General features: G+C 36.3%; 1 protein-coding gene across 6 annotated transcripts in view; it reads left to right on the top strand.

Moving 5' to 3' along the window:
* The window catches only part of LOC120799632 (copine-8), a 97,370-nt gene extending 91,440 nt beyond the window's left edge, over positions 1-5,930 (top strand). For 5 of the 6 annotated variants that reach the window (XM_040144882.1, XM_040144873.1, XM_040144856.1 and 2 more), the window contains 2 exons: positions 561-723; positions 2,294-5,930. In XM_040144882.1, the coding sequence (XP_040000816.1) occupies positions 561-723; positions 2,294-2,367 (237 nt within the window). In that variant the 3' untranslated portion in view covers positions 2,368-5,930. Of the gene's footprint in view, positions 1-560; positions 724-2,293 lie in introns of those variants that run through there. The other variant, XM_040144891.1, reaches the window with a different exon arrangement.
* The last annotated feature ends 7,302 nt before the right edge of the window (positions 5,931-13,232 follow it).

Here is a 13,232-nt window from a genome sequence, read left to right as displayed (position 1 = left end):
ACATAACCCTGTTTGCCTTCTGTACTAACATACTAACTCTACAAGAGGTTAGATGCTTTATTGTTCATATTTCCGAATGGTATGTTTCACCTTTAATGTTATAAGGGAAAAAACTTTGAGGATGATGACTAACTGATGATGTGACAAGGTTATGAGTTTGCTGGAGTGTAAACTCCAGCCAAATACAAAAAAACCAGGACAGAGCCACTAAAATTAGCTCATACACTGATACAATAGTGCAATACTGAACTACCAGGACCAGCTTCCACACACTGGGGAAATAATACAAAGTGCTAGTTGTGAATAGGTACGTAGCTTGTAACCTCACAAAATGTAGTCATGATGAGTTCCCTGAACTTAAAGGTAAAGCTCAGTTAGCAATGTAGTTAGTAAACTAGTTAGCCAGACATGCAAACAATTGCAGATTACGTCAGAGCTGATGAACACAAAGGGTTTAGGGAATTTCCTTCTGCCCTATCTCCCATTCCTCAACCTCTGTTTCAAATCTCTTCTTTTGAAAATAATTTTAACCCATGTTTCTCCTCTCTCCTCCCTATTAGTTTGTCCCATTCAGAGACTACATCGACCGGACAGGGAACCACATCCTGAGCATGGCCCGGCTTGCCAAAGACGTCTTGGCTGAGATCCCCGACCAGTTCCTCTCTTACATGAGGACCCGTGGGATCAAGCCATCGCCGGCACCGCCACCCTACACACCACCAGGTCAGCCCCTCCAAACCCAGATATGAGGGGCTATGCAGAGAAAGGTTTTCAGGAGTCAGGGGTTAACTTAACTGACTTAACGCACGGATTACTTCCATTTCCTTAAAGCCGCTCTCCATGCCTTGTCGTAGTGGATCACGGTGGTCTTTCTTGTGTTCAGGAAACTGTATGTCAGGCCAAGAGAGTGACGCTCTTGAGGGCATGAAAAGCCAATGAGAGTCTGTTTACTTCCACTGTCAAGCATTCCTGTTACTGTCTGGAATTTAATTTTTTTCGGGGGGGTGGAGAGGCTTTCGAGAGTGCTTGGAGGGTTTGGATTCAAGCTGGGTGTGATCTCATCTGCCTGATCCACCTGATGAAGGAAGGAAGGGAGGAAGAAAAGTAAGAAGGGAAAAAGGAATGAAGAACCGTTCTGTAGGAAACATTGTAAAGAGAATGTCTCCAGACAAAACATAGGAATCACTTGATCTCAAATGAACACTAACTCCTCCCGTAAATAACTGGACAAGTGTAACTTCTTCTTTATCTGTCTTTATCTCCAACTAAATCATTGTTTACAGTAAATGCTAGTAAGGATTTTTACTGTTGATACTTTTATATACACACAGTTTCAACATGAAGCTTGTAATACTGTCCAATTCTCTAATACTCTCTAAAGTAATTCTCTCTCTTTTTCTCTCTCTCTCCTGGCATGTGTGTCAGGTAGCAGCAGTGCAGGTCCTGGTAGCCCTTCTGTACCGTACTGTACCGTGCTGTACTGTACCTTACTTTATTCTACTGTTTGTATTAACCTTTTGCATGAGTGTACCCTCAGTCAAGTGCATGCATTTAGTGGCCCTGCACTACCTCTTCTACCCATCTGTCCGTCTGTCTGTCCATCTATAGGGGGTGAGCGTATGTCTGCCTGTTTCTCTATTTGTCACTTTTGTCTGTCTGACTGTCTGCACTGCTCTCAGGCCTGAGAAGTCTGCCTATCTGTCTCCCTGTTATAGCCTCTCTTCTCGTCTATCTGGCTCTCTCTCTTTCTTTCTTTTCTTTTATGCCTCTTGTAACTTTTACTAGCTGTGTATCCATCCAACTATTTTTTTCTTTTCCTTTTTTTGCAAGTTTTAATAGAGGAGATGAATGAAAAATACAACATATTTCTGCTTTTTATGCAACTACAACATATTTTTGACAAATCATTCAAATTCACTGCATAACAGTTCAAATTTAAAATATATCAATCCCAGTTTTCCAGAAATCTCCAGGTATAAGGTGTCCATTCTCTTCAAAAGTCAATATGTGCATTATGATCATTATTTCCAAGTGCATTTGTTGTGTCTCTAGAGGAAACAATGAAATATGGCCAACATTAACAACAAGATTTTATTTTTTACTTTTTTTACATTTCAAAGGTCAATTTGTTTGTTCTAGCTAAGATAATGAGGATTCAAATCGTGCAATTTCTGTGTTTTTTTTTATGTTTAAAACTTAGCATTTATTCACTGTTGAATGGGAACATAGCTAATCTCTCTCTCTCTCTCTCTCTCTGTCTCTGTCTCTGTCCTCCAAACTGCCTTGGCAATAGGATGCCCACGTGCCCAGGGGTTTCGTCCCATTGTGTCGTCTAACACCCACATCCCACCCCTATGTTTAAAATGACAGCAGCTGCTCTCAAACAGAAAACTGTTTGAGCAAAAATAGCCCAGTGGTCAAAAATGCAGAGAAAAACTCACTTTCCCTATGTTAGCTTTTTTTTCCATTTTACTTTTTTGGTGTGTATTTTTAATTGCACCTTTGATATAGCTTTTTATATGTTTGTTTTTATGATGTGTATTCATATGTGCCAATCATACATAAAAGGATGATTTGTGTGATTTCCAGTGAAGAATGAGATTTGTGTTTGTGTTGTAATGAAAGTGTGTTTAAGTGATGCCTGATCATGATAATGTGAATGAGATTTGTGTGTTTGTATGAAACAACTATTTCTTTTCAAACAACATGAGATGGAATGTTTAAAAAGTCTTACAATAAGTGTGAATGCGGGAACATTTTAACATTTATTGGATAGTAAGTAAATTACATCACAGCACCAACGATGTGAAAGGTCATTTTGGGGTTGCAGTAATGTTAAAGCTTGGAGTATTTTTGTTGTATCAACACTTAAAATAGTTTGCTTCATGTTACCAAAACCTATTTCACAAGGAATTTTTTTATAGTGAACCTGATTTTTGCAGATGTTACATGCAATTTTTACACATCTAATTACAAAGTCAAACCAGACAGTGTCAAAGTGACGACACAGCAAACACTGTGTAATGGTCAGTAATCGACTATATAAACAATACATAATATAATACATAAACAATTTTAATGTTATTGTTAAATCCAATTTTGAAAATACAGATCATTACATAAATAATTTAGCACCTGGGATAAATATTACTATACAACTTATTACCTAAATATTTCCAGAAAGGTTACTGGCTGTTCTAATAATTTTGTACTCCAATTAATTCACATAAATTCACTATTCAAAAAGCTCAATATCACCACATTATCCAGTGAGTAGCTCTGATTTCTTATAAAAGGGAGACTTTTTAATGAAATCACTGTTGCACTAAGGTCTCAACATACTGTGTAATTTTGGTAATTTTCAGGCATGGCCGACGAGATTTCCAAGATTTTCTGTTTAAAACAGTCAGCTGACCACAGAGTCAATTAGCCTTGTCCTACATCCATAGATGCCCCTGTACTGTTGGTCTATGGCGAAGTTTTTAGCATTTAGATTGATCCATCACAAATTATGACAGAAGACTCACTATGGCTTGCACAATCATACCAAGTTTTTACTTAGGTTCCGTTGTACAAGATGTCTTACAAGCAATGTATGGCTAAGTTACAGTATGTGGATCTTAAACCTGTCTCCTCCTTTTCATCTCCATCTCCTTTTTTTAAAAGGGTACATTTGGATTACATAATTTTTAGATGTTTTCAACACTATTTGTCACCAACAATACCAACGATAAAAAGTTTGCTAGTGGCTCAAAGCCATATCGTTAAATTAACACAAGAAAAAAGACACCAGAGACTCTGACCATTCAAAGTGACATTATAAAAAAATACATCCTAGATGTCTTCTAACACTACACAGCAGAGTGACCAAACCTGATTATTTGTAACTGACATTTTATACTGTTTTAAACATCTTACACTGCTGCCTTGTCTAGTTGGTTGATATTCTCAAAGTCATCCTTCTGTTCTCACAGTCTCCCCATGTATTGCTACAACAGATTGCCGATACAGTAGGATTAACTTTGTGTCTATTTGTGTGCTCAGTGGGTACAGTCATTCTTGTAGCTACCCAATGCGTTCAAAGCATAGCTGGATACATCATTAGGTTTGCCAGTCAAAGTAAGGAGCTCATTACTGCCTCAGCAGATATACTGTAAATCTCTCATCCTCCAAACTTTTAAAGATCCAACACTGCGGGGGTCAGAGTTTGGTTTATTAGAGCTTTTGTTGATTGGAATGGTAGAGAAGGAGGTTGAGATTACCTGCTTGGAGTCAGCTAAGTTTCTGATATTAGTCCTTGGTGACAATTTAGTATGAATCCTTTCAGGTGGAGACAAATTACTTTATATAAAGATAAAAGCAAGATCTTTGTAGCAGCAAAACTATGGTTTATTACTACGTAGGTTTTATTTTTGTTGCTCCAGCAACTGGTCAGCAAACTGAGTTTGTAATGTAAGTTACTGAGCAATATTTATCTAAAGTTTCCTAACGTTATCTAACATTAGCTACTAAGCTAATGTTCATACCAGACCAAATAAAGCTGTAGTAGCAAAACCCATGAGTGTATTAAATACATCAAGGGTGCATCTTATTGCTAATGAACTCAACTTTTTATTTATGAGGAGAAATGTCTTATTTCTTCTGTCAAATGTTACAGCGTCTCACTTTAAAGATTAAAACATGCTCCAATAGAAAAGATATAACACAGGGAGATATATCAAAGTAAATTTACTCAGTAAGTCTTTTTTTTTCTAAAAATTTAAGTTAAGTCAATGTTGCTGAAATTGGATTGGAAAAATCCAAACAGCAAATTCAAGATGAAAATTTTAAAGCAAGGGTTACCAAGAGTAATCAGTCAAGCCTGAATGGAATTGATCAGACGTCTGTCCTATCAGGTTATGATCCTTCAGTCATATAATCCTAGAAAGACTTCAGATGAATGACTGAAAATTTCAGACAGTTTAATTTTTCATCTAAACTTTTGAACCTGTGAAAAAAAGAAACATTTTTGAAACTGCGAAAATCTGAAACGAAGTCTATTTAGATAAAATGGTTTCAAAGTAAAATGTTTCAGTGCAGTAAAATTAAATTTTCAAAAATTTTTCAGTTGCAACATTTATTCATTTGCTTATAAAAGTTTAATTATTTTTGCTTTTCTTTGCCTCCATACCCACACACACAAACACAAATTACTGCCATAGTAATATGTGTATGTTTGTGTTGGTCTGCTTTGGTTGAATAAATATGCATAAATATTTTTTTTAAAACTTTTAAATATACATTGCTTGCTTTTTAATCATAGTACAACAGCTCACTAACCAAGCCCCATGAAGCCACGAGTCTTAGTATGTGTGTGTCTGTGTGTATGCATGCATGTGTTTGATATAAGTAACTTTCTGCGTGTGTGCACACGAGTATGTATGTGTGTGCCTGAGGCACTTTTAGAAGAGTTTTATTGGACTGTGTGAGGTGTTACACATAAGATCTTTGTTTACTAAAGCTATCCAAATAATATATTGTATGCTCGTCATATCTTCTTAACAATGTGCACTATGTTTGCATGTACAGTTTTACAAAGGATGCACCAGTTCCTTTTGTTAAAAACTGAGTGTTTTGAAATATAAAAATCTATATGAAAATTAACTGTACAAAAGGGCCTTAAATCTTTCACTGATTTTCTTGGAATTGTGTGATGCCTTCTTCAGAAAAATGAATTGTTTAAAGGAATTAATCATTATCTATTTTGTGTCAGTGTTTCTATTGCTTTCTAGTGTATTTCTTTGCACAAGTTCGGTTATGGAAAAAAAATTATCTTGTACTTTTTTGAAACCGTGATTATCAGAGAAAGCATGGCTGAAGTACTGATTGTCAGATAATACATATAATAGATGACTATTTCTGTATTGAACTATGGATTTTTAAATAAATATTCATATTAAACACAACCTTTTCTTGACATTTTGCTCCAGTGTTTTTTTTCTTTTGAGAAAGTCTTTCTTTTTATCTTCTTTTCATTTCCGTAGTGGTTTTCTTTTCTCTCCTCTGCACTCTCCATTCATAGCGTATTAGGACTAATATCTGATTTGCTCCCTCTGACAAGGTAAGTATAGTGCAAAAAAGTCTTCCTACACCAAAAGAAAACAGAAAACATGGACACAGGAACACTAGCCTTGAGTAATGCAACTGCAAAACATGAACCATGTAACATTTAGTATTGTCAAAGGTGTTATCACTAGCACATCTTTTTGTTTCTGTGAATCATTCTGACTTACCAGCCACTCCTGATGTAAATCTGAATCAGTCATCTGCCTGCTGAGATGGCAACTATTTCCTAAAATATAAAATTGTAAAATATTATGTCTGTCAGTTTTTATTTCTGGAGTTAATTGGCACCTGTTTAAAGAGGCAATTAGTAAGACTGTTGTTGCCCTGTCATGTAGAAATACCCAGATTTGTAGAATCTGGGTCTTCATCAACACTCAATAATTCAGCAAATACTTTGGCAGGTGCTTAGATTCCTGATTTTCAAAAGTCATGATTGAGCTTGTTTTTTCTTCTGCATTTAAGGATATTCTCAGTCTCACTTGTGCCACTCAGATTGACAGAAGGGCTATAGAGTTGTGCTGGAGGAGTGATTGTCTTCCTGGTGCTTGTTGAGATAGGTTAAAGATATTTATCAAGCTAAAGCCGGGAGGCGATTGACTTAGTTTAACATTAAAAGCAGGGGGAAACAGTTGGCTTGGCTCTTGCTAAAGTAAAAAAAATAAACCTACTTGCGCTTCTAAAACTTACCAATTAGCACGTCATAATTCCCTGAAGCGGACACCACAGTGTGGTGGAGGACCATGGTGGTCCCGAGCTTTATCAGTTCAAGCTGTTGGCTCCTGTCCCAGGCACATGAGGGTAAAGAAGAATGCAGTCCAGTTCTTCTACAGCAGTCAAAAGCACAAGTTCGAGCCATTGCAACAAAATTGAAAAATACTAAGTGAAGGGAGGCCAAAAATAAGGTAAACTCCTGTGAGTGATGAGTCTCAATTAGTATATATTTGAAATTTGAGTTTAGTTTCACAGATGCCAACTCAAGGATGGATGTTGGGGGACTTGGGCCACCCACTTCTGATAGAGGTCGTTAGATAAATCCCAAATAGTTAATCTTATATCAGCATTGGCCTTACAAGGTTCAGGATGATTTAAAACAGTAGATGGCGCATTGAGCCATTTTAAACCCATGAAATTTATATGTTTGGAAAGAAATGCCAATGTCATCACCAGCACTGATGGTTTTCATCACAGTAAAGCCATATCATTTATTTTACAGTTAAAAAAAAATGTTTAAGTGTGCAGTGCCTCTTTAATACTTAACACACAGACATGAGAGTGGTATCGGTCTTCTCATCTAACTCTTCTCAAGAAAGCAAATAAGTGCATTTGCAGAAATGTTTAACTACTTCTTTAGACACAGTGCATGCAAATCTATAATATATCAGTATTCAGTGTTTGAAACTTTCGACACAAGCAGGTTTTTAATAATTCGAGTGATATTATATTTCCTTGTAATTTGTGAAACTGAAACAGCTCTTAAAATTAAGTACAATTATAATAGGTTTATGAAACCATGTTACAGCCAACCAAGTCCATTTATTTGGTGAAGCAAAAGTTTTGCAAATGTTTCCTTTCTTGTCCTACAAAGAAACCTCACTGCACGATCAGTTTCCAGCCTGGAGGTGTTCCAAATCAAGTCTGGGGTGTTTGGAAGGTGGCTGAAGGGCAGGAAAGAAGAAAAGGTACTTTTGCTACAGGAAATGGGGTTTATTTTTGTATTTTTGGTGTGAATTACTCAATAATTTCCTTTCTGCAGATCTCTAAAAATATTCAATATAAAAAACTGAGAATATATAATCACCCTTTGGTTAAACTTGTTACAACCCATAGCCACTTGCAATCTGTTTAGAGAGGTTGCGAGTAGACATAACTGTGATTTAAGGCCAAAAAGGCTGAAAAACAAATGGTCCAGAGGGAGTTTTAGATTGGTTGTTGCATGGGTGGACATAATTTGGTAATTGCCGGTGTCTTCAGGTTGCGGTTTTTGTTGCTATTTGCAATCAGAATAATAAAGTTCACCACCAGCAGTCATATGAAATGACTCACGAACACTCCAAATATTACTGCAAACTCAATGGCCACATCACCTTTACCAACCTCTTAACTCAGCCTCTCTCTCCTTTAAAACTTTTAAGTCTGCTTTTAACTCACTATATAATGACTATATTCACTTTTACTCACTAATCAATATCAGTTGCATCCATATGAGTTGCATTTTGCACAGTATCTTTATTCTTCATCTGCTTTATGAATGAAAGTCACAATTAAAATAATTTCTTCAACCTCCCACTCACTCTGCACATGTTTTTGGCTTGATAACAAACAAATGATGACGTGTCGCATACTATATGTTAACTAGCTGTCACCACCACGCCTGTCACTTTGTTAGATAGCATGTTGTATTGCGGAAGATGGAGTGTCAACAGCATATGGGTCATTATATTTACAGTAAGGGTATAGTGTATTAGTGGAATTTTCCAGATTGTTAGCATGGACTTGAAAACATCATTGACATTTTAGAGAGGGTGGCTTGTCTTGTATGGATTAATGTAAGACATCCATATTAAATATGTCAGCATTATGTTTACAATAAAGCTGGCTGATGGTGGTATGGACAGATGTAATCAAGTATGCATGCAGTGTCCCCCTGTCCAATCAATCACTATCAACCCTCTTGTGTATATTAGATAGATGTCAGGTGTGTGCCCATCCATTTCCCCCTCATAAATCCACTCATAAATTTAAAGAGCAGAAAAAAATGGCTGATAAATTTGCCTTATTATACATCCATATTTGCATGTGTTTGCAAAACAAACTCACCAAGTTGGCTTCACATTTGGCCTCCGAAAAATCAAGCCTGAAATTTAGGATTGGCTGCCTGAGGTGAAGTGAAATTAGAGCTCAAAAGAAGTTTGTACATCCATGTATAAAATACGATGGCAATGAAAGAATGATTCTATATTAGCAAAAATTAAATCACTGTTTTTCATTCATTTAATGACAGGGATCAATTCTATGAGAGATGGCGGATGATGGGGAGAGTCAGTGTTTCTGTCTGGGTGGTAATATTGTGTCCAAAAGAATAAAGATTTCTCTTTGTCTTGATGTAAATGGATATACACATATATGTGTATGTATATATATATATATATATATATATATATATATATATTTATATATTTATATATACATATATATTTGATGATGTGGAACAAAATGCAATATTGAATCTTCACTGTTTTTTTATTTTTATTTACAGTCCTGGTTCACATCATTGACATCCACAAATTAAGTACAGAATTTATAATATCTTCAGAAAAAAATGCAAATAAACCAATTTTGTATAATCAAAATATTCTAATAAAATGTCCAGGGTTACTGAACAAAACAGAATAAAAAAAAATAGTGAAATAATACAAACACAAAATGTACTCCAGATGCAATTATTGGCACCTTTCACCAATATGTGGTTGCAGAACCTTTGGCAACGATGACAGCCTCTAATGTTTCTTGTAGCCATCTAGAAGCTTCTTTCACCTGGCTGCTAGTAATTTCTGCCAATTTTCCATTGATATGCATTGAGTTCTTTTACACTTGCAGCAGTCCTTTTTGCACTCGCAGATTTCTACTCTCTCCAGATGTTTTCAATGGGATCTAGGTCAGGACTCATTGCTGCCCAATTTAACACAGTCCATCTTTTCTTTTTCAACCATTCTTTTGTACTACTGGATGTTTGCTTTGTGTCGTTGTCCTGCTGAAAGGCCCAAGACCTTCGCCTCAAACCTAGTTTTCTGACACTGGGGAACACATTTCACTCTAAAATGCCTTGGTAATCTTCTGATTTCATCATTCTTTTGATACATTCATTGCCTTGAGAACAAGAGGAAGCAAAGTAGCCCCACAGCATGAAAGAACCTCCACCATGTTATACTGTAGGTAGTGTGTTCTTGTACTTATGGACTTTATATCGTCACCTATAAACAAACTGATGTACTGCATTCCCAAAGACCTCTACTTTGGTTTCACCTGTTCATAGAACATTATCCCAGAAAGACTGGCTTAACTGTGAAAGGTTCTGCAAACTTTAGTCTTGCGTTTTTGTGCCTTTCTATGAATAGTGGTGTTCTCCTTGGCCTTCGCCCATGGAGCCCTACTTGGTTTAGTGTGCAGCATATGGTACGGGCTGAAAACATAACTCCAGATTGCTCCAGGTCAGCCTGAAGTTCTTCAGATTTCTTACGTGGTGTTTTTTCCATAATCTTCATCAACCTTTGCAGTCTTCTCTCATTGAGTATCTACTTAGCACCAGTTCCCGGAAGCATCTTAACAGTTTTATGACTGTGAAACTTCTTGATAACATTATGAACTGTTAAAACATGGATTTCAAGATCTTTGACAATTGACTTTTAGCCTTTGGAATTGTTATGTTTTTTAATAATAGCATTTGTGATGCTCTCAGACAACTCTCTTGTTTTGTGTCTTGTATTGTGAATTAGGTCGGTTAATTTAGGTCATGTGAACACTGGAAATTAAAAGAAAGGTATATTTTATTAGTTTTTTTTTGTTTGAGGAACTAATTTAAATTAATCAAAAGGGAGTCAATAATTGTGTCAAGCAAACATTTTATTACTGTTTTTTATTTCACTATATGAAAGTATTTTGTTGTTGTTGTTCAGTAACTTTGGACGTTTTATTAAATATTCAGATTATACAAACTTGGTCATTTGCATTTATTTCTGAAGATATATAAATCTTAACTGGATGGGCACTATGGATGGAAACTAAGGAAAACGCCCCTGAAAATCAAATCTTGATATTTCTGTAAAACACTAAATAGTCATGACTAAATAAACAACAAGCAAAGTTAAAAATACATCTCTTACATCTAAAGGTATTATTTATTTAGAGTTTAACATTAAAAAACAACCTGCCAACTGGTTAATATAGTGAATCCTCATTGGTGCACAGAAGTATGTGCCATCACCTTTTTCCAGCTGAGTACCGCCCACATCAAACCTTTGAAGAGAGCACAGTGGAAAAAATTAAACAGAAATCTGCCATGTGAAATAACAAACCGTTCTAAGTTTGTAACTTTGACAGAAAATAGCGTATTCATATAGTAGCACACCCTATGCTGTATACTGTAGTTGTCCAGCCCAGCACCTGTGATGTACTGTATCTTGCTGTCCTCTAACCTCATGCCATATTGACTTGGGTTTTTCAAAACCACAACAGATGCTAAACAAAGAGAAGACAAATTCTGTCAATTTGAAAATGAAAAAAAAACACAAGTTAACAATGCATATGTTAACTGCTTCTTTGTTTTATTGTATTTCTTGTGGCCACTAGCTTGACGTTTAACAGCTGGAATGAACTGTTTGCTGGCCACATTTACATCAAAAAGTACACACTTCAAGATTTACCAAATACTGCTGAAAAGCCAATTTTAGGGAATAAGGTATAGATATTGTATGAGGTGTAATCCATCCTTATTTTGTCAATACACTGCATGCTAGAGCTTTAAAATGGACCAGTAGTAGCAATACCCTGTGCTATTTTTAACAGATAATCATCGGCTACATTTAGAATTTGGGGAAAGTCAGATGAACAATATAGCAGACTATATGCATTGGTTCTTTGTGTTTTTTCTTCTGCACAAATGGGAGAGCCTCATGCATACCTCCGGTTGCTATAAATAGCTGTATTTTCCAAGCGTCCCCTGAGGCCAAGGGAGGAGATGGATGGATTGATTGAGGGGCGAAGAGAGGCGATGAAGGAAAGGTGCTAATATCACTGTCAGTCAACATCTAATGCAACGCCAGCAGGGAGAGAGAGAGAGAGAGAGGGAGAGAGAGCGTGTCCTAATACTGTGTACAAAAAACAATATGCACAAACATACACACACCACAGGGGAGCAATACTGCTCATTAGAAGCAATAGAGTAAAACATCAGGGCCGTGAACTCAGAGCAAGATATACCTCAGAAAATGAGCAGCATGGAGGACGAAATTTAATTAGTAATTTATGTTATTTATTTTTGAATCCGTTAGTTGTAATATTCAATCTAAAAGGGTTTTCATATCTTGATGCCCAAAAAAAGGTCAGAATGTAACAAAATAACAACCAGACATAAGCATGCAGAAGCACAATACTCAGCTGTAGCATCATAGCATCCATACTATAGGTAAACAAGAAGTGATTCCTTTGAGCCTTGATTATTTGAATACTTATTCACCAAATGATTATGAGGTGATTAGTTGATACAAAAGTTCATGTGAGGTGTTTGTCCTTTAAAAAGACTTGATGTCTTAATGCTTGAGTAAGTCCTTGTGTGTGTCCATGTCTGTCAACCAGGGTCATAATTATGTTCGCTTGTCACTTCCTGACACAGTCTGTAGCTTAGCAGCCTGCATCAGAGACAGAGCTAAAGTTGGAACTCATTTGAATATTCCCCAGAAATCAAAAAAAAGAAATAAACTCAGGTGGTTGGTGCAATACTTAGTGCAGACTGGTATCCTCTAAACCTGAAGGTGGCATCAGGACACCAAATCACCAAATTCTCTCACACACATCCCTCACGACGCCATCAAACTTTTACAGACAGTATGTTAGAAATTGTGATATGAATGTGGGCGGGTTGTGTAATTACTGTGTGCTGTTATTTAAAAAAAACATATGTTTTGGCCACTCTGCCCACTGAACTCCCACCATTCTTATATAAATAGAACATTTTCTACATGTGCTGTAATTGTTTTTTTAAAGGTGCTAAGAGATGGCACGTAGCTAGTGGGTTCAGGTTCATGTATCCTGAATGCATTATATAAGTTTTAAAGAGCATTTAAAACTTTTAAATATTTTCTTATAGAATATGTAATGTCTAAATGATATAACTATTCTTGTCAGAAGCAGGGGTGTAAGAAATGGGGCACTAATGGCCCTATTTTATTTTCCCCTTACATTGGCTTTAAACTGCCACTGTGTTTGAAGGGTGCTCATGCCTTGCCTCCTCTCTTGTTTTATGATGCTCAAACATTTAATATGTTCCAAGGAAGACACCGATAAAGAATGTGCCCTCTAACATTGAAAAATTACTACTACACCCCCAACACCCAGGATGCTCCCTGAAAACC

The sequence above is a fragment of the Xiphias gladius genome, chromosome 2, assembly GCF_016859285.1.
Source record: "Xiphias gladius isolate SHS-SW01 ecotype Sanya breed wild chromosome 2, ASM1685928v1, whole genome shotgun sequence".
NCBI classification, from domain to species: Eukaryota; Metazoa; Chordata; class Actinopteri; order Istiophoriformes; family Xiphiidae; genus Xiphias; species Xiphias gladius.
This window is presented reverse-complemented; position numbering and strand designations above follow the sequence as displayed.